The sequence below is a fragment of the Etheostoma cragini genome, chromosome 23 (assembly GCF_013103735.1).
Source record: "Etheostoma cragini isolate CJK2018 chromosome 23, CSU_Ecrag_1.0, whole genome shotgun sequence".
NCBI classification, from domain to species: Eukaryota; Metazoa; Chordata; class Actinopteri; order Perciformes; family Percidae; genus Etheostoma; species Etheostoma cragini.
This window is the reverse complement of record NC_048429.1, coordinates 12339294-12360704: the sequence shown is the minus strand read 5'-3', so window position 1 is coordinate 12360704 and position 21411 is coordinate 12339294. Positions and strand designations below refer to the sequence as shown.

The 21411-nt window shown below is 42.0% G+C and overlaps 1 protein-coding gene and 1 non-coding gene across 9 annotated transcripts; both read right to left on the bottom strand.

Moving 5' to 3' along the window:
- Positions 1–3319: 3319 nt before the first annotated feature.
- On the bottom strand, positions 3320–20848 carry brd1a (bromodomain containing 1a). 8 transcript variants are annotated; one of them, XM_034864042.1, is made up of 13 exons: positions 20175–20847; positions 17184–18594; positions 16565–16733; positions 16064–16195; positions 15818–15946; positions 14035–14347; positions 13580–13909; positions 11056–11637; positions 9362–9503; positions 8996–9171; positions 7301–7410; positions 6655–6809; positions 3320–5150 (listed from the first exon to the last, which is right to left on the bottom strand). In XM_034864042.1, exons 2-13 carry the CDS (start codon positions 18575–18577, stop codon positions 4967–4969), a joined length of 3816 nt encoding a protein of 1271 aa, XP_034719933.1. In that variant the 5' UTR covers positions 18578–18594; positions 20175–20847; the 3' UTR covers positions 3320–4966. The 8 variants fall into 8 exon arrangements, with proteins under 8 accessions (XP_034719933.1, XP_034719935.1, XP_034719934.1 ...); XM_034864044.1 differs by having other exon boundaries at positions 9038–9171; positions 20175–20846; XM_034864043.1 differs by having other exon boundaries at positions 16577–16733; positions 20175–20846.
- On the bottom strand, positions 14665–14737 carry trnak-cuu. The gene has a single exon. It is a non-coding gene; the product is annotated as a tRNA-Lys (tRNA).
- Positions 20849–21411: the final 563 nt, after the last annotated feature.

Sequence of the window (21411 nt, the reverse complement as noted above, 5' to 3'; positions counted from 1 at the left end):
CTCCGAATGTCAGTAGCTTGAAATAACAAAAGATGGATTGCCTTAAGTAAAATGCATATTTCAACAGTCTCCATTCAGATTTGCATCGAGGACGTGCCTAGCTTATTGGCCTTTTATGACGCACCGCAGAGCTAACTCCACGAGTGCGAATTGGTAGGTATGCTATGGGTTCAACTCACGCCCACACATTGCTGTTTCCACTTAAAGCCCTGCATCTTTGTTAGCCAACTTTTATCTGAGTGTTAGCATATAAACAAATAAAACACTTAAGATGAGAATTGCCTGCCCACTCTCTGTGAAAACAAAAATGAAAAAGGTGGGGGGGAGATGGCAAGTGATTGGTATTAGCAGACTTTTAGCTGAGCTCGAGAAGAAAGAAAGGCGCCAACGCCGCAGCCTCGTCTTTAAACTGGTTTAGCTTTAATAGGCATTCTCTCTAATCGGTGCATTCACCATTTGAACACAGTGATGGAAACGGTTTTTATGCTGAATACTGATGCCTACCTGGGTGGGGGAGTGAACAGAGCTGAGTAGTGCAGGTGGACGCTCAGGTACGCCGAAAAATGACGTATGCAAAACCATAGACAGAATGGGCGGGAGGTTATGTGTGGAGCCACAGCGCCTCTCTGTGGACACACTCAAAATGGCCGCCTGATTCTGCAGTGCTGAGCTCCTACCAAACTCAGTTAGCTTAAACAGTAGGGATAGCCTACTGGCTGTGGGCCTATTTCTGGACTTATACTTCTACTCCACCACATTTCAGAGGGAAATATAGTACTCTTTACTTCCCTACAGTTTTTTTACATGCCTCTTTTCAGTTACTTTTACAATTTTACATGTTTACAGGGTTCCCCTTGACATACATATCCACTTCACTTCTCAGACAGTTTTTCCACTTAACTTTGCACCAAAATGAGGTAAAACTATTTAATATTTTAGACAAAGAACAAGGATTTAAAAAATCTGCAAAGTACTAAGACAAATGTGTAGCAGAACTTCTTTTTTACCCCATTAATCATCTCACGACCCCTCACATTTAAAGTGTGACCATTTATATGGGGCCAAAACTTGACTAATAATCAACCAATATAGTTCAAAGCTTTCTTGACATGTAGTGCATTTAACTGATACCACAATACAGTTTTTCTCAATACAGGACTTATACTTTTAATTGTTGCATTGGTAGTTTTACTTCAGTAAATGACCACAGGACCTGTAGCTGAAGATACAGTACACCAGCGGCACAGGTGTATCTTCAACTGCAGGTTTTTACAGTCAGTACTGAAATATCTCTTGTAAAGCCCTAACAATCAAGAGGGGAACTGTAATGGTTTTATTAATACAGCTCCTGATACAGAATTCTTCATTTATCAGCAGGAACATATGAAATATGTAGTAGGCTATATGTAGAAAAAGCATTGAAAATGATGTAAAATAACTAGAGAAGACATTTCATCACGAAAATGTGAATGAGAGCTGGCAAGCTGCAGCTGCCACTGTTGCTCAAAGAGCAAGTATTAACATTAAAAAGCTGCATTTACAGGCGAAAAAGCAAATGTCATTAAAAACGAGAGAATCTCTCAAACTAACGTCCTCTGTGGGGATTCAAAGGGACAGATTAACAAAGTGCATACTGTGCCAAGTGAGACAACACTTAAGATGGAAATAGAAAGAATAAAACAAAACCGTATCCAGGAGAGGTATATTAAGTTATGTACATATCAGCCGCTCCCCACCAAGCAAGTTCTGCAAAATCAACAAACTTCCTTTACCGATCACTGTTTTCAGGATCATCTTCTAATTGCACAAAAAAAAAGGAATTGGCTTGTAGTTCCAGGTGGTTTTAAAAGGCAGCAGGAGCATGATGTTGTACAATACAGTGTTTGATTGAATGGAGAATCTAAGGTTATGAAACGGAAGAAGAGGGCGTCGGCCACCATGTTTATACAGCAGTAAATTAGTGTGTTGCCAGTGGTTTTTCCAACATGATATGCAGTTATACCCACTAAAAAAGCTCAAGGATTTCCATATACCCACTTAAAATGTGCAATGTTATGTAACAACATATTATTTTGAAAAATTTTGAATTGCCATCTGTTATTGTTTTTTGCATAGGCTAGGTAAAGGTATTTCCACCGTGAATTTGTGCATAAAGGAAATTAAGTCTTTGACACTCAAAATTTCCCTGCGGGAGGACAGCCAGACCCCCCCCCCCCATACATATAAAGTACACTATACCCACAACATTAGACTACACCACTGTGTGTCGCAGTGCTCAACCTATTAGGGTTTAGATTTTTTTTTTTACTTGTTGGAATCTTGTCAAATAAGGTATCATGTGTGCTTGTAGAGTAAAAAATGTGGGACTTTGACCAGTAGTGGTGGTAGAAAAATATTTTCTAATCTTGAAACTGCTCCACACTCCAGTCCGTCATGTTAATGATGAGGTCTAACGGCTCACAGCTAACAGTCATTTCTGACTCAAATTGCTCTAAAACTGTGTCTTAGTGGCTGCATGCATGTCAGAGCAGTTAACTTCATAAGTTGAATCTAATCATTCCTCTCTCATAGATTTCCATTATGAAATTCTGAGCTTCAACAATTCATTTAAATCGCAATACAGCAGCAAATGTTATTTAGCTGGCAACTTATAGGGCACAATTTTCTGTTTAGGTGGACAATCATCAGCTGAGTAAATGAGAAGGTTGCAGTGCCATATGGCAGGTAGGAGGGTGAATTAGTGTCTGCCCGCCGCCAACCATGAAGGAGGTTTCGTCCTTTTAAAGTGACTTTGAGGAGAATTTGAGTCCTGCTTGTGCCCCAGATGAGGCTTAAAATATGTAAATGTAATCACAAATTGAATTAGAATTTTGGCTAGGGCTGCACGATATGAGGAAAATATCTAATTGCGATTATTTTGACTGCGATTGCAACATGCATGCATATACATGATATTGGAAGGAATGCTCATATTTGTATCACTAATTTTCATTGAAAAATATATGATTGAAGTGTTATTTTTTGCAAGGATTTGTACCAAACAATGATTTTTTTTTCTTTGGTCCGTTTGTAGGCCGGGATGTCTCTGCAGCACCACAATACTTTATTTTAGAATAGTTTGACACGTTTTGCCTTTAACAAATATGCGATTTGGATATTGCACTAGTTCATGTTGAATTTTCAAGAACATCGCGATTAATTGTGCAGCCCCACCATTTGGCTTCATTAAATTGTTAATCTGTTACTTTAGCAGTGACTTTGTGTAACACTGAATACTGCACAATGCCACCAAGAGATACTACATAAAAAACAAAACATGTTCATATTTGTTTCTTTTTATTTTTTTGCTAGAAAAAAAACTGTCCCAGCAATATATCATATGACCTGATTAAAAAAACTACTACAGTTAAGTACAAAATGAAATATACCAAAACTACCCAATGCTACCCAGAAAAAAAGGCAAGAGAATAAAAATGAAATGTCTTGAAGTCTACAACTTGAAAAAAAGTTAGAAAAAGGTTACTTAAAAAAGAAGGCAAGTATCCACCACAAAATGTGCCACTTTACCACAATCAGTTTGCGAGTCTTTCCTTGGGTATAAAGTAATGCAAAAAACTTTACAAGAAGTTACCGCAGGCACGTCTCCCTACGACTACAGCAAAACCAAGGAACAGTCAAATGTATCACATAAAAATACACTTTTACTTTTTTTTTTCTCTTCACTTTTTTTGGCAACAAGTTCACACGTCACAAAGAAAATGAAATCGGCAAAAAAAACATCTGGGTAGCAACATTTTTGGTTTCTTGAGAACAATATACGTTCTGGGTCCACGACATCAGACTGCCTGTATGAGCTTCAGAGACTTACATACCATACCATATTACCGTGTATTCAAATTGTATAAATATATCTGGAAAAAATATATACTAAAACTATTTTTAATACAAAAATGAATAAATGCCAAATGGAAGCTTACGATTATAAACCTCAATAACTTAAAAAAAATGAAAAAGGGAATACTTTCATAATTTTCTGAAACATGACATCTTAGCCCTAATCTTCTTATACAAAGGCTTTTGCACTTCTTTTTTTTTTCATTCTTCTTGATCATACAGCACTGTCAAAATAGCACTCACATGTTAGTGCCAAGAACTCATCAAGTATAAATACTAAGAAAACCCCTGTACAGTACCCACTGATGTCAAAATTACAAAATAAGTTAGTGTCAGGCAACTGTACAGAATATTTACAGTTTAAAAACAAAACAAACAAAAAAGATTTGTAAATGGAGAGAACCAGTAAGTAAATGTGACATCACATAAGCTTTGGCTACAAATGAAAAGCCTTCCTGTGGGCATGAAATGTACATTTTCTGCCCACTTTAGCTAATTTGCCAGCTACTAAAACGCTTCTTTTCTTAATGACTTGTAACAGAAATGATGATTGGCTACCTGCCAAAATAACGAACCCATCAGCCACAGCCAGCATTTAACGGTCGGTGTTAAGTTCGTGTCTCACTACAAAGTCCTGACACCACGGAAACGTTTGGTAAGGCTACCAAAATGTAGGAAATCAATCACTGACTGTTTTGTTTTTTGCCTTGAAATGATGAATGAAAATGACAGTTGTGATTGGTGGACTGAGTGAGGGATGGGATGGGAAGTGGACATAAAGAGCAGTCTCTAAGCACAGTTACAAGCCTAGAGGTGGAGAAGAATAGATAGACACATTCATTTCAGCAGCAGCAGCAGCAGCAGCCATATCCCAGCAGCACATGGTAGGAGTGTGTGCGAGTAGGAATGGATGAGGAAGAGACACCACCTGTTACAGCAGGTGCCCAGTAAACATTTGAGTCTCCTGCAGAGACAGGGAGTCAGGGGGGAGTGGAGGAAGGTATTTGGTACAGGAAACGTACACTTGTGTGTTTGTGTGTGTGAGAGAGAGAGAGCGAGCGAGCAAGCGTCATCAGTCCACGTCGCTGAGGTCGCTGACTGGCTCGTCCTGCACTATGCTCAGGTGGTTCATGGCACGGCTGAAGGCGATCTGGACAGCCTTGCGAATGCTGGATGTGCGTCCCTCCATCATTTTGATTTTGTCTATGGTCTTGTCCATTCCAAGAGGAACCATCTTGGATCTAGGTAGCCACTGCCTGAAGGGGAGACAAAACATGCAGCAGTCGTATTACAACCCCTGAATAGTAGCTTACAGTTGCTTATTTTTAATAATTCTAGAAGTTTGTATTGCTCTTCTTACAAGAAAACTTGGATTTGTTGCAATGAACTGAGTTTGATTTGAAACAAAGAGCTACATATAATTAGTGTTTAGTCTCACATGTTTTTTTTCTCTCATTTGAGGTGAGGGAAACCAACGACAATAGCTCTACGTGTAACTTTCTCGCTAGCAGATTTTGCTCTCAGCTTGGTTTTTGCACGGAACAGGAAGAATAAAGCTAAAAAACTGATCTAGTTATGATACGACAATAGTGTTATTTTCAAGTCTGATAAAAAGAAATTAAAAAAATTATATAACAACAGTGAAAAGCTGTAAAGGCTCACATTTGAAAAGCTGAAATTGGAAAATGTTTGGAATTTTACTTTAATGAATGTCAACTGACTACTTGTTTCAACACTTATTTGAAGAAGGCGCCTCGGTTTTGGGGTTATTTAAAAAAATGTGTAACAGAACATAAACAGATTAACACATTAGTTATTTGTAGTTATTCGAGTCCTCACTAAGATAATATGATAATGCAGTTTAAAATAAAATTGTTTGTTTCTTGTCACAACAGAACAGAGGAACAGCAAATAAATGAAATAGATAATTAAAATGTATAAAAAGACAAACTTAAGATATGAAACTTAAAAGTCCTTTGACCAAAAACACAATAAATCAAAGAGTGTTGCCAACAGGGACGTTGTGGAGCGCCCTCTGGTGGACAAACTATATAATGCAAACACTCATAACAAAGGGTTTTTATTTTATTTTTTTAAATATTCATTTATCAGAATCCTTTGTGTCATTATAAATTATTCTGATAAATAAAAAATAAAAAAAATGGTATATTATATTATGAATGCCAATACTGATTTTCTGTTTGGAAAATGCCTAACATTGGTCGATAAAATCAGTCCGCCGATATAACGGTCGAACTCTAACACACACAAGATAAAAATCACAGGTTTTCTGCAGGTATTCTGGCAGGGAAAAACGGAGAAAACTGGCTGACTCACAGTACCAGCCCCAACATCAGTTCTTGTCAGTCCCAAAATATTACTATTGCTACTGTCTCAGCTACATTTGAGGGTGCAGTGGTCTTTGGGATGGAAAACGTTTCTTTGGGAAAATAAAGAAGATAAATGATGTGTGTGCCAGGATAAACTAACTAGAACTCGGGAGTATTTAATCAACTGATTGGTGGTAAAGAACAAAACAAAAAGCTTTTTTGTTCTACTCTATTTTAATATTATTTATTATACTAGATGCCTACCACTGAAAAACAGTGGACATTTTTAGGAGAGCTATTTTCTTGTCTCTTGACAATTGATGTGACGCAGCCATGAGAGAATAATGATCAGCTGAGGGACATGCTGACAGGTTTATCCTTGCAGAGACCTGCGTCAGCTTAAATCGCTCTAACAGATAGCAGCACTCACCAGCTGCGCTTGTTGTCGAAGAAGAGGACGAGGTAGAGTTTCTCTTCGGCTTTGTACTGCATCTGTTCTCCAATGCGGAGCACGTCCATGGGGGGCATGGGGATTGACACCCCGTTGTGCTGGCAGCCCACGCGCGGCATGTGGGGGTCGACGATCTACACACAGGGGGGGGAGAGGGGAGGCCGTTACACACAGATGCCCATGAATGCAAACGAATGGCAAACATACATCCCCTCGCAGAGAGAGAGAGACACAGACAGACAGACAGACGGACAGACAGACAGACAGACAGACAGACAGACAGACAGACAGACAGACAGACAGACAGACAGACAGACAGACAGACAGACAGACAGACAGACAGACAGACAGACAGACAGTTTTCTTCATTTGTCTTTTCAAGCTAAGGTCAAAGTGAAGTGGTTGTAGTGCTTAACAGTGAAAGACTGCCACCTAAAGGATAAACACCAGACATCCCCCCCCACCCACAACTGTCCACCGGACACCTACAAGAACAGCCGCAGTAAAACTATTGCTTGGTCCTGGACGAGAGTGCCATAATTATGTTCCAAAGTGAAGAGATGACAAGAAAACTTCAGATTAAAAAGACTAGACTGTCATGCTTTTCTCTCCCATAAACACTCACCAGGGCAGGGTAGGAAGGGTATCCACTACACTTGGCCCAAACTAGCTTTAGGGGTTCCAATGCAACAGTTGCAGCACTAGCGGGCATCCAAATATTGCTGTTGCCAACCTCTATGGAAGCGGGAACAACACCAAACAAGTCAAGTGTGGGTTTAAACACAAAAAAAACACATTTATAAAACTGTGCTGGAAGTGCAGGATCACACAGCAAAACCAGGGTGGGAAATTAACTTTTCCCTTTAAGAGCCACAGTGAACGACATATATTAAAATTTACCAGCCACTTTTAGCTTTTTATTAGCCAAATATGAATTTTAGAGGAGTCTCCAGCTGCTGACTGACTGGTCACATGCCATGATGGCATTCCGAGGTTATAGACTCACCGGTCACTGCCAAAAGTCACAAGAAGCTGGCTGGAAGCTGCTGGTAATTTCCAACCCTGCTTTAATGTGTGTATGAATGTCAGGTGTCTGCCAGTTAAACTTTTAAGACCAAATTTTAAAAGGTCCAATTCTCCAGTTCAAAGTTTGATAGTTTTCATAACACAATTTAAAACATTTTAAGATTGTACAGCACCTGCAGACGTCTGGCAACATACACAAATATTTATTGTGCATATATTTTGGCTCATAAAAGAAAGAATTTCAGCACATAACAGTTTTTTAAGCTGCCTTCTGTATACTTGGTCCTATTTTCTATTAAAGGTCCCATATAATGCTCATTTTCAGGTTCACACTTGTATTCCGGGTTCCTACTAGAACATGTTTACATGCTTTAATGTTCACAAAACACATTATTTTTCTAACACTGTCTGTATATACCTGTATTCACCCTGTGTTTGAAACGATCCATTTTAGCGCCTGTCTCTTTAAGCCCCCCTCCAGAAAAAGCCCAGTCTGCTCTGATTGGTCAGCGTTTTCGGGTCTTCAGCATCTGCGCTCTCGGCGTCTCTACACCATCGTTGCAGCCGGGGTATGGATGTAACGGCACTGTAACGGCACTCTGGGTCTATATGTAGTATAGTCACATCATATCTGTACAGAAGCCCGGACGGCCTGTTTGAAGTCACCGTTTTTTGAATATGTGCTGTGTGCTTTTTACAAAGCACGTTGGACCTTTAATTGGAAGTCCAGTGAGGTTTTTTGGTGATAAATGTTTTATCAATATTTACTTTTTTTGTCAAGTCTCCTGCCTAGGTACGTCCAGATTTTTCCCAATAACCAAATTTGAGGGCCCATGTTTATAGGAATCGTTTGGAGGATTTTGGTTTAAAATCCGATCATCGCTTACCAATTTAATACGTGCAAGTTTTGGTTTCCGTAGCAAGAGGGCGCTTGTTGTGCTGCAGCCATGGAGCGCAGTAAGCGGCTTAATTTTGAGTTGAAAAAGCTCGGTCAAACTGCAACCCACTATTAAAATCAAAAATAAAACCTTCCTCTTATTTGTGAAATAAGAATGTGACTCACTTCAACTCCCCCCCCCCTCAAAGAATCTGAATCAATAAGAATCTGAATTGGAATCAGAATCGTCCAAACAAACAATGCCCAACCCTACATGTAAAACATATTTACTGTGTGAGTTATTAGTATCAACCTCAAAAGTCAGTATCATCCAGGTTCTGATTCAGCTTTTGTACTTCTATTTATTAGAAACTGTGACTAAAATAGATAGTCTGTGTACATAAAGTTAAGACTAACCCTCACACATGCTTTCAGATTCTCGTAATGCAGCCAATTTACCAGCAGCGAGTCGTGCAGCTTTCGCAAAATTCCCGGTTTCGATGCAGGCGATTAGTTCCCCCCTGTCGTCCACAGTGTTTCTCCGGACCAAGGCGGGCTTCCCTTTCCCACATTTTGGAAGACTGAGAATTGTGCTAGAAACAAAAACAAAACAAAAAGACATATATACACCAGTCAACTTCTGGTTCTGAAGATGGCTTGCTCTGACAACCAGCTAGTAGAACAATAGAAGAAGGGAAGCTGACATCGTTAGGTCCTGCTTTAAAGTCAAATCAAACTAAGATAAACACAAGACTAGCTGTATGTTATTATCTGGCGGATTACCTGGCGCTTCCTGGCAGACTACAACATGAAGAGATGGAGGACTCCGAGGCACAGCGTCTTCGTGGCTCCACAGGTCTACTGGGTCTACTAGAGTCTTCTAACTCCTTCTCCTCTTCCACCTCCAGAAAACCGCTTGACAAGCCTGAGAGGAGGCACAGCACAATAGAATGCAACAAAGATTTACAACCCAACACGAAATGGTAATGTGTCTGCATTTTTTTCCCAATCAGCCTCTAATCTTATTATGCACACTGATGTAAAAGAGTAAACAAGTGTCTGTTGCTAATTACTGCTGTGCTGTTTTGACTGCGCTGACTTGTAAGTAGTCTAACGGCTAATTGCAATGTTTGAACTGACAGTTTCAGGGGTTGGCAGCAGAACTAAATGCATACACTAATTTAATCAGAGCAGTGAAGGAATGGTATTCCTATTCTGACATTGGGTAACTAGGAAAACCGGGAAAAAGTATACGGTAGGCTAGTGTTACGCCTGATTTCACCTCCACCGGTTGCAGAGCGGCTGCGGATCGGCTCCGCTGCGTGGCGGCTCCGTGCTCCGCCGTCCGTCAAATACCCACCAGGTCCGGATTTGTTGCATAACGGCTGCGGCCATGACTGACAGACAGCTGAAGTCACGAGGACCCAGGAGATCACTCGAATTCACGTAGAATAGAACCACAAAACCAACAACAGTTTGTTTCCATCCAGAGGCGTAGAGAGGAAACAACTCTGTGCTGTGTTTTCAAGGTGTAGTGCAGGGAAATATGATTCGCCGTGAGCACGCTCTAATTTCTTTCGAAAACTAAATCAGATGTTGTATTTTGTTTCTGTGTTTGACTTCCTGTCCAGCAGTATCTGCCATGTGCTGAATTGCTGCAGAGCTCTACGGCGTCCGGCAGAAATAGAAGCTGTGCGGATCGCCGGAGTCGGGCCGGATGTCGGAACGCAGCCGTTCTGCAGTCGGTGAAAATACACACATTGACTTTAATGGAAACCTAATGACTCTGCCGCCGTCCTGGAATCGGTGGAAATTGGGAGTTAGGCAGTGGAAATATTGATGGCACTGAATCACCACAGAAATCATAGTCAGTGACACGGTCACTACCCGATGTGAGGCAAATGCAGGTGTGAGTTGCGCACGCGTCACTTTGCGACAAAGACGCGGCAACATCTAAACACTCTTAACTTTAAATAAGGCTCAGTATGTTTTCCTGCAGCTTTTGGAGTCTTGTAGAGTAAACATGCATAAAGGGTCATGAGAGTGGAGTCCGTAACCTGTTGATTTCTCTATAAAATATTGAACCTGCTGCCTCCTAATTCGTCTGAAATCTTTCTTTCTCCACTTCATGTATCCATAGATAACATGTAAAAGATGAAGTTATTGATTTGTACTTTATTTTCAATAGAGCTTTGAGCTACTGGGGGTCATTGAGGAGGCCAGTGGCATTGGGGCAATTATCAGGAGGGGCGAGAAAAGTTTATTATTTTGTGGATTTCACAAATCTCAGTATGACACAGAGGCGCCCACCTTGCTTGCAGCTGGATCCGGATCCCTTGGCGAAATTATGGCGTATACTTGACTCACATTGGGTAGCCAGTAAACCCTGCATGCGCAACTCACATTGGCACTCAACTCACATCTGGTAGTGACCGACACACAGCCCATTTAAGTATTTTTTTGTGTACACTTCTTACCGGTGTCAAGTCGTTTCACAGGGGACTCTCCCTCGTCTTCATGTTCTCCCCCATCTCCGTCCTGCTCTCCGTCTCTGCTGCCGCTGTGCTTCCTCTTCTTGCTGTGAAGTAGCGTCTCCAGCCGGGGTATGACCACCGACAGGAAGGACTTGGAGCCCAGCGGTGCGCCGTCTTCATCTTCCTCCTCCTCGCCCTCTTTTCTTTCGAGTTGGTCAGCCCCCTCGTCTTCGCTCCTCGGGGGCTTGCGGGGACTAGCGGCCTTGGATTTGCGGAAGAGCACGGCCGTCCGGCGGTTAACCGTGCCCGTGGGCTCTGCGAGCGTGGACGTGGCCACCACGCTCACGTCTCTGTCCAGCAACGAGTTCTGCAAGCTGTCGCGGGAGTGGCCGTTGAGGCGTAGGGCGGAGGGGAGCAGGTCTGGTATTTCCCCGTCGAACTTGACGCGCTTGCTGGGATGCCTGTCTTCACAGTCTGGGGCGGCATCGATTGGTTTGAGGGTGGGGGGCTCGGGGTCTGTGTCCGAGTGGATGAGGGGGGGGATAGAGTCTGAATGCTCCAGTTTAGGAGGAAGAGATTTGTCTCCTGTAGGGAAGAAGAAGACGATTGAATGTTTGACCATGCAGCGTACATTAATTATTCAAATTGCACCCACCAAGCCCAACACATATTCTTCATTCTATGGCACACGGGCTTACAGTTATTGCTTTTAAGTTTTTCATAATTATGCACCACAATTTGTTTACTTGGTTTTTTGGGTGCAGTGCATTTGTTTTTCTTTCAGTTTTATTATTTATGTTAATTTATTTTCGCTCTCTCTTCCATTCTCATAAGTATTTCCTCATGGTGCTATAGAAATAGAATATAGTACATTTTATTATTGTAAAGGATTAGCTGTGAATAAGCGCATAATGAAATCTTTGGCGTACTATTTTGAAAGAACAACCAAAAGTAAAAACATTAACAATACAACAAACGTCCAGTCATAACAACACAACAAAATATGAGCTAGTATAACGCGATTACCAACAGTAAAGCGCTGCAACACATAAACTTTCAGGTAGGACTGGGTGATATGGAGATGATCAAATATCACATATTTTTGACCAAATACCTCGGTAACAATACCGACAACAATATTGTTGTGTTGACTATTGGTGCTGTCACAAAATATTTACACAATGAGATTTTTTTTTAAATAATCAGTAATCAGTAACGTGGATATAAGGCCTAGGTGGGTAAAGGCAAATAATAGAACAGGTACAACAGTCTGGTGAGATCAGAAAATGACATCACTTTACTGTAATGCAGCCTTCATAACCAGGAAAAGACAACACTTATACCATATTACGATATGACGATATCCAAAATCTAAGACGGTATTTAGTCTCATATCCCAATATCGATACAACATCGACATATTTCCTAGCCTTACTTTTAGGTTTATCATAAAGGTAAACAATAAACAGTTTTTATTTTACTTTTATGACTAAAAAATGTGCAAAATATCTTTTTCCTTTCTTTTTTACCCACCAGCTCATTATACCGCTATCTTTAGCAGACTTAATGTGACTCAGCCATGTCTCTGAGTTTAAGCTTTAAGAAGCCAATGCAGTAACAAAGTGTGTTACTACAGTAACCTTATTTCCACATTTTTCGTAGTGATTATAGTGTACTGGTGCGGACAGTGTTGGCTCTGAGCCCTAGGTGCGGTCCCATTCAGGGATCAGTGAAAGAGAGGGACATAAGGATATTGTTTGGATTTGCCAATCGCTCTCTGCGGCAAGAGCACAACCACGATAGCCATGTAATCCTAAAAGGTGTAACTGTCTGCTTCTGTCATTTGGAATCAGGAGTTCACATAAGGTGTTGTGTGTCCGTAAGCCTTCTGAACATTTTTCCGTTAAACCATTGGTTATAATATTTTCTTGTTCTGTTTGGACAAAAAAAAAAAAACATTTGAGTCTAAAAGACATTAGTTATCAGTTTAATTAAGAGTGTGTCATTATTGAAGAATCTTATTCCACATTAACAAACAAGTTACCTCCAATTATCCTATGCCATTCAAAGGTTTTAATTAAGATCGCTTTCTTGAGTTTCTTTTTAGAAAATTAGAAATGTTCATGTTCACAACCATAGGCTCCGCTTTCCCAAATACCAGGAGCATCTGTAGTGTTTTCTGCGAATTCCCCTGAAACAGCAGACCAATGCTCACGGCAACACCAACAGAGCAGAGTTTATAATTATTGTTTAATGAATAATATAATAAGACTTAATCGCAATTTTGTTCACTCTGATTTGCTAACAAAAAAATCTGAGATTCGGAGGGCAACTCAGAGCAAAGACAACTCTACTACCATGTTTCAGACACAATCAGTTTAGGGAACAGCGTGTGGCATTGCTCGGGGAGGCTGTGTTTAGAATTACGGGCTAACCTCTGACCTCTGACTTGCGCGTCAAGATATTAAGGACATGTGATTGCCTTTCAAAATCACATGGCACACACAAATCCAAACCCAATACGTACCCTCATCATCTGGAAAATGTCCATTGAGCTTCAATCTCTCTTCTTTAGGGTTACTCAACTCTGGTTGGGAGGCAGCTGATGAAGATGATGCTAATGTGGAGGGAGTTGTGGAGGAAGACGAGTGGTGGTGGTGGTGGTGGGAGGGAAGGACTTTCTTTAGGCTCATCTCATTGCGCACATCGTTGATGGTCTTTTTGAGCAGCTTCAGGCGCTTGCTGCGGGAGGGGCTGGACTTCATGGCACAGGTCAGGTCAAACTTCTCCAGTAGCTGCTGCAGCTGCTTGTCCGGAGACAGGTGCTCCCGATTGGCTGGCGCGAGTAGGCGGTCCACTAAGGAGAAAATGAAAACAGTAGAAACATGGTCAAATTTTGTGACTATTTCCTCCTTCACTCGCCCAGACTCCACTGATGGAAACACATCACAGAGGCATGTGTGCCTTCGCCGCTGCCCTTACCGTCCTCCCAAGAAAAGGATGTTGGTGCTTTGATTTCGGGCGCTTCAGTCAGATGCATGCCGCTTTCCGTGTCAAAGCCGATTTTCTCCACATCTCGCCGAGCCTTTCTGAGCAGGGCCCCGCCCTGGTCTCGGAGGCGAACGGCACTCCGGTAGAAATAGGTGTCCTTTGAGTTATATTTCATGCAGTTGTCAATAATGAGCTTGAAGTCGTTCTCAAACTGCTCAAAGTTGTTGTAGGCCTGTGCATCGATGCGCTGCCGCATGGTGGAGAAGTCCATTGGGTGCTGAATATGGTCGAGGTAGTCGGGCACCTATCAGGAAACAGCAGATATAAGTAATTATCTGAGAATTACTTTCACTATTTATTTTTAAACATAAGGGGAATGTCATTGTATGTTGCATGTCAACCCAACATGCTAGACCAAATATTATTATTTTAGATACAGTCTCTAATAGAGCTTTCATGTCAGCGTATCTGTAAAGTAGATCACGTTAGTCTGCTGGGGCACATTATCTTTCACAACACTATTGATGAAAAAAATATATATATATCAATAATATGCAATATTTTTTTCTAGATTGAAATGTCTTAAAACCAAATCTACTGGTAATTCAGAGTCAAAAGTTGCGCCCAACGTGGGGCTCGAACCCACGACCCTGAGATTAAGAGTCTCATGCTCTACCGACTGAGCTAGCCAGGCTTGCTAAAAAATGAACCCTTCACCTCTTTCACACGTCACCATCTGCTAGTGGACCTCCTCGAGTAACACATTCCACTTAACAGTCAGTCACACTGTCTAAACGAGGGGGGGGTTGATTTACAACCAGAGAGTCACTGAGATGAGCTGTCTGTATTCTTTGTGGTGTGTCCAAGTGCAACTTTAAACATGTTTTAACATGTTTGGTGATGTACGGGGAAGCAAAGGTTGTAATTCCTCTCCATTAGTGAGTGGTAGTATAGAAACTCATAATCAATGATTTGATATTTCACAAGATCCCACTCTGTGTTGTCCTCCCCTGGACTCTTGTATTTAATGTATTTGGATTAAACACAGAGTTGAAATTATGTAAAAGGTTTGTGTGACTTCCCGTTATTTCACGGTTCCGCCGTTAGCAGGTGTTCCACCTGAAAACAGCACACTGGCAAAGTACTGTGTTGAAACATGAACCAGCAAGTCCACTTTTGAGCCCTATCAAACAGGAAGTCTTTGGGGGACAAATGATAGTCCTTGTATTTGCTAAAAACTGGATGTACATGTCCTAAAAAGTTCATCATGGCTGCAGTTACTTTCTTCTCTGGCTAATTACCTGAGCGCCAAACCACAAATCGGCATAATGCCACAAGTTAAATCCGGCACTATGAGATATGTTGCATAACGTGTCTGATCAGCCAACACTGTGCACTGCTATTGCCAAAAGAGATTAAATAGAGACAGATTCTATTCTATCTATTTTTCCTTGGTGAAGCTTACAACAATCACCCCCCTGCTACAACGGTACAATTTTTGCATTTTTACACAATAAATAAATAAACAGTGGCACAGAATGAGATAAAGTACATCCACATAACAAGAAATGCAAGAATTAAAATGGTTTTGCAGCATATTTTACTCATGGGATTCATTTTCTTTCATAGGTATAGGGGTGTGCATGTGTGTGTGTGTGTGTGTGTGTGTGTGTGTGTGGGTGTGATCCAAAGGAAAAAAATACATATTATATGATGTGCGGACAAGCTCAACAACAGAAAACTGCAAAGCTTCCAAGTATCTACTGAAGCTCACCTCGTCAACATCAACTGGCTGGGTGAAGATCTTGGCCTGGTCTTTTGTCTGGAGCTGGTCCAGGAGGCTTCTGAGCAAAATACTGAATGGACTCAACTGTATCTCTAGAAGGGTCTCCTGCAGTTTAATCTGGAACATAGCACAGAGAGGAACCATTACAAGATCAGATTGTTTCGTTTATTTAGCGGTATTTAGAAGACCACAGGTTTAAGTCAAAAGTCTACCCATCGATTCCTCCAGTCCTACCTCTTCCCTCTTGAGCTTCTCCCTCTTGCGGATTAGCTCTAGCAGCAGCCGGGCTCTCTCCAAGTCATGTCGGAGACGATGCCACTCCTTCAACTGGTCCTTCAGAACCCGGTTCTCCTCCTCACTCTGCCTCTGGAGAAGAAATTGAAATATAAAAAAAATGTATACTGCAGAATTGGAGAAAGGAATTAGCAACTTGCACAATGGGTACATGTTTATCAAGACTCATTTTTCCATACAATGAGGTCTTATATTTCTTTACGGCACACAGAGCCACATTTAGTAGTTAACATGCTGCATGCGGCTAGCATGTAAACACTGCACGGTCAAACTCCTTGTTAGCAGCACTACATGTTGAAAAGCATACTAGGCAAACCACTTTCTCTAAAAGGCCAATAGAAAATGTGTGAAATTGAAAACTAAACATGTCAAGTTTGAAATGCTTCTGGTACTTTGGTAAAAGGCAAAATGAAGACTGAAAGTCTCCTGTGGTTGACTGACAGATGAACAAACCGGTTGTGCATTCTTCTGAGACTGCATGCTTGTCTGAAGGCGTCTGATGAGGGGAAGCCCATTCCTCGATTGCCTTTTTAGCGTCCAGTAATTCAGGACCAGCTCCACAAATGCTTTCTTCTTCTGTACTGACACCTGGTTCAGAATGGTTTGTAACCTAGACGAGGCAGGAAGATGGGTATCAGAAGGACACAGCCAGGGAGAGATACAGGACAACTAGCTAGGCACACCTCAAAGGTCACTGGTGTACTGTGTGAACTGTGGCTGGTTACATGTGGTTGTGGTTTTTCAGAGTAATATTAAAAGTAACAGCCGCAGACGAACTTCAAACAGCATTTGACTGGCACTTGGTGCAGACAAAGGGCATGCTGGCAGATCCCTGAAGCTTCTCTGTGTGCAGGCAAACATTAACCAGCGTCACAAATGCACAAACCCTGCAACAGCCAGTGTTTGTACATCAACAACCCACAGTCCTGTCTGTGTTTATGAGAAAGACAGGAAAGCCTGGCCTGAACCCCCACTCACAAACCAAGCATGAATATGTATTATGCCCTCACAACACACCAAATACTATATCTCCCACAACAAATACCACTCACAAGCATACCTGTGAGCAGGAAACGTAGGCACACTAGCAGGGGTTGCAGCTTCACTTTCAGGTTCAGGTTTCTTACTCTTCTTCTTCTTCTTCTTTTTTCCTTTTGACTGTCCTTTACCAACGCCTCTCCTTTTGTACACTTTCTTACATAGTCCATTTTTGGGTTTGGCATCATCGTATATTGTAAGAGGCCTTCTTACACACCCGTTAGGTGTGTGAGCTCCACAATAGGCTGTCTTTTTCACAGAGAATGTTGACTCTCCGGTGTCAGTTACCTCTTTGATTGGCTCCATCTTCATAAAGAGGCCAGCCTTTTGGGCACAACTGACATGGAAGGCGGTGTAACAGTTGGCTTTGTGGCACTGAATGCACGCCCCAACACCTTTCTCCTTGCAGAGGTAGCACGTGAGCTTCCAGCGGGCCGAAGGAATGTGGCTGACGCCGTCGATGGGTTCGATGAAGGTGGTGTTGGAGAAGCCGACCTCGGGGACCCAGAGGGCGCACACCACGTGACCCCAGCGGTCATCGTCCGTCTTTTTCACAGCTCCACCCTTGTTCGGGCAAAGGATGCAGCCTGCGGGCTGGGTGGGTAACTGGAGGCAGTGTCTGCAGAGCCACTGGCCCTCAGGAATATAAGGTACACCGTAACATTCCTGGTGCACAGCCACGTTGCACATATCACAAAACAGGATAGCGTTGCTGTTGTGACACTCTCCATCCATGCAGATGGAGCAGGCGGCGTCCTCGTCGATGGGAGCGTGCTTTTCACTGCCTTGATCCAGACTCTCCAAGTGTAACTCTTTCTCAAAGCGGTCGATGAGGAACTCAAAGACGTTGTAAGAGACCTGACTGACCCCTTCGCTTCTCCGCTTTTCGTTCACCAAATCCAGCCAGGCATAATCTTCCTCATCCATGTCATATTCTGTTTCCTCGTCCAGCTCTTCCTCTGTCTTCTCAGTGTATTTGTAAAAGGCAGCTGAGCGCTTAGGAACTGCTGGAAGATTATATTCCACTGTACGAAATTTAGGCTCCTGAAGCTTTGGACCGGCATTACCAGCGGCCGGATGTCCACCTCCTTCTCCATGGCCAGTGATGCCCAATGCAGCGTTTCTTTTCTCCAGGTTGTTTTTTAGTCTCACTGACCTCAGGAGGACCTGCTGTGGTTTCTCAGCATTCTCCTTATTGCTGGTGCACTCCATCATCTCCTGCACCATGGGGTCATCATCCGAGATCACGTCCAGCTGGTCGTATACGTTGATTCGATGGAGGCGGCCATCGACATCGAACTCCACCATGCGCTGCGCCTGGGCGTAAGTCAGGATCTGCTTGTTGGGGGAAGGCTTGATGGGAGATGGCGGCCTCTGCGGCACCGCAACCCGGTGCTGCCGAGCTTTCTTCTTCATCTTGACGCCCCGTGTTGCTGTGGAGGCAGAGTGGGGAGAGACTATTAGAGGTCTACATCTACTTCACAAGGGGAGTAAGTTAAACCTAGAGGCAGAAAAGGTGGATGCATTTTTTTGAGGAGCTGCCTTTCAGGTCCGAAAAAACAAAGACCATGATAATTTATTTATACAGTATTCTGTGGCATAACACACACTTCAGGATTGACATAAAGTCCCACTTTTCATAGTCCAAAACTTTCAAAACAGCAACATAATTGTCAAAGCTTTAATTGTTTTCAAATGCTACGTTTTACACCACAGTATGAGATATGCTGCTGCACGTCTTTTAACTGGCACAAGCAAATGTGAGCACATTTCACCTATTTTAGCTTCACTCCACTGGCTGCCCGTCCATTTGAGGATTCATTTTAAAATCCTTTTATTTGCTTTTAAAGCCTTGAATGGCTTTTCCCCACCTTACCTCTCTGAGCTGCTGCAACCCTACACTCCCAGCCAATCTCTCAGGTAAGCTGACCTGCTGCTCCTTACGGTGTCTAAAGCTACGAGACCGAGCGTTTGCCGTTGCAGCTCCAAAACTTTAGAATGGGCTGCCTCTGCACATTAGACAGGCCTCCTCTCTGTCTCCTTTTAAAACCCACCTTTTCTCTTCGGCTTTTAACACCAGGTAGAGTGTTGATCTTATGTGTACACTTGCATATTTTTACCGTGTGCTGGTTATGCATTGTAGTTATTTTATTTTGCCGTTTTTATCTTTATATTGGGTACCTCATCTTTTTATTTGTGCTTTTATTATGTTATCTATTTATTCTATATTATCTTTTTGTGCAGCACTTTGGAAACCTTATGTTTGTTAAAATTGTGCTATATAAATAAAGTGGATTGGATATCTCATACTTTGACAGCTATCAAACTAGTATGTAACCTGCAAGTAAGAAAACAAATAATATGGATGTATGCTCCAGAAATAACATGCATTAAAACGGATTTCTATAATCCAATGTTCCTGTTTTAAACTGAGAGATATGGTATAACTTAATCCAATCTCCCCTCAACCAAAACATAGAAAAAGTTTTACATTATGAGATTTTAATGCATACATAAATAACGTTAAAGTAAACCACCTGACCAAGAGAGCAAAAGGAAGGTAGAACTTTAAAGTTTAAAGCTACAGAGACTAGTATAGCTATGTTGTGAACTGATGTATCTTAAGTAGCCAGCTGTACGTTACAGTTTTGTCAATGAGCTGAGGCATTTAAATGTGGTGGGAGGCGGTCACACAGAACACTTTCAACATGACTGCGCAGAAGTTAGCGCTTGCCCATTTGGTGCAGATGTATTTTCTTTTTGACATAACGACTCACTGTCAAAGTGGCCAAGTTGCTAACAATAACAGTAGCTAGCCAGCTAACTAGCAAGAGGAGCTAGCCACCCCCTAAACGGAGCAAATGGCGTCAAACAAAACAAGAGCTCTTTAAAACCACGTATGTTAATTCACACCCAACGTATAACATTAGACACACACTTTGCAGATGCACTGAATGCTTCCACGTCGTCACCGCAAAACGCACAGAAAAGCACATAAAGCAAAACAACATACCTCGGATTCACGAACAGTTTTGCTAGTTGAGGAAGACGGTAGCTAGCCAGCAGCCTTACAAAGCAATGGCGATACGGCCTGCTAAGTGGCTCTAATTCCGCACACAGTGTTCTCATCCAACGGGCGATACTGGGGTCTTTTCAGCTACTAATAAAATAATAAATAAAATGCCTGTGAAGTTTCGGTATTAAATTCTACGGAGAACACACAATGGTTTGCTTTGTGGACCATTCATAGGCTGGAATCACTGGCTAGCCACAGTCGACCAGGAGCAAATAGCAGTAACAGCAGCAGCAGTACGGGCAGCTCATCCCCCAACACAACAATGCGTTTCACCAGACAACTCCCACCCGTACGCACTACTCTACGTGTGACGCTGGAGGTCATGTTGATGGTGAGTCGTAGATTTCACACAAAAGCCCATCTGTCACACAACCAATGCATTGCCTTTAGTCGGTCCGAAGGCACAGCTCCGAACAAATGAAGCGTGAATCGGAGTATAGTTGCACTGCATGTCAGAATAAAAGCTGAGACCTAACGTTATATCTGTTTCTCTGGACCGGACTGTTACATTTGTATTACTAAAGCATATGAGTTTAACTGGTTACTATATATCTGTCATGCACTGGGCTATTGATTCAGCAGTTTTCCTCTAGCCACAGGGGACAGTATAAAAGGGTTGAGGACGCAGGCAGAACAACAACAAACCTTTGCTATCATGCCCCACCCTGGTGACCCCCCCTAACACTTTTGAGGTCAATAATTCAGGCCCGTTGGTTTAAAGCCGTAATTCTCATGATGATCAAATAGTTTATATATGTTTCAAAATCAATTAAGCTGTTGCCATAGAATGACCGTGGCAGCAACACATGCAGCACTTTATTCATTGAACTATCAACGATCCTCAAAAACGTCTCTGTTATGATTTGTAACCGTTGTCAAATTGCGTTCGTTCAGACACGTTTGAAGCCAAAAAAGTTGTCTAATTGTAATTTACGTCAGTAAAGTGTTTACTACATTTCATTACGTATTATTAATAATGTTACAATAAAAAATCATATGTTTTCGCTTGTTATGTATAAGTAACACATCTCATAGACCACTCAATCTGTTATTTTAATAACTTATAATTGATCTTTATGAGTGAAAAGACAAAGTAATGCAGGGTTATATGGCATTATTGCTTGAATGGATGACCCTCCCGCCCCTTCGCTTTACTGACGACCCTGCGCCCGGT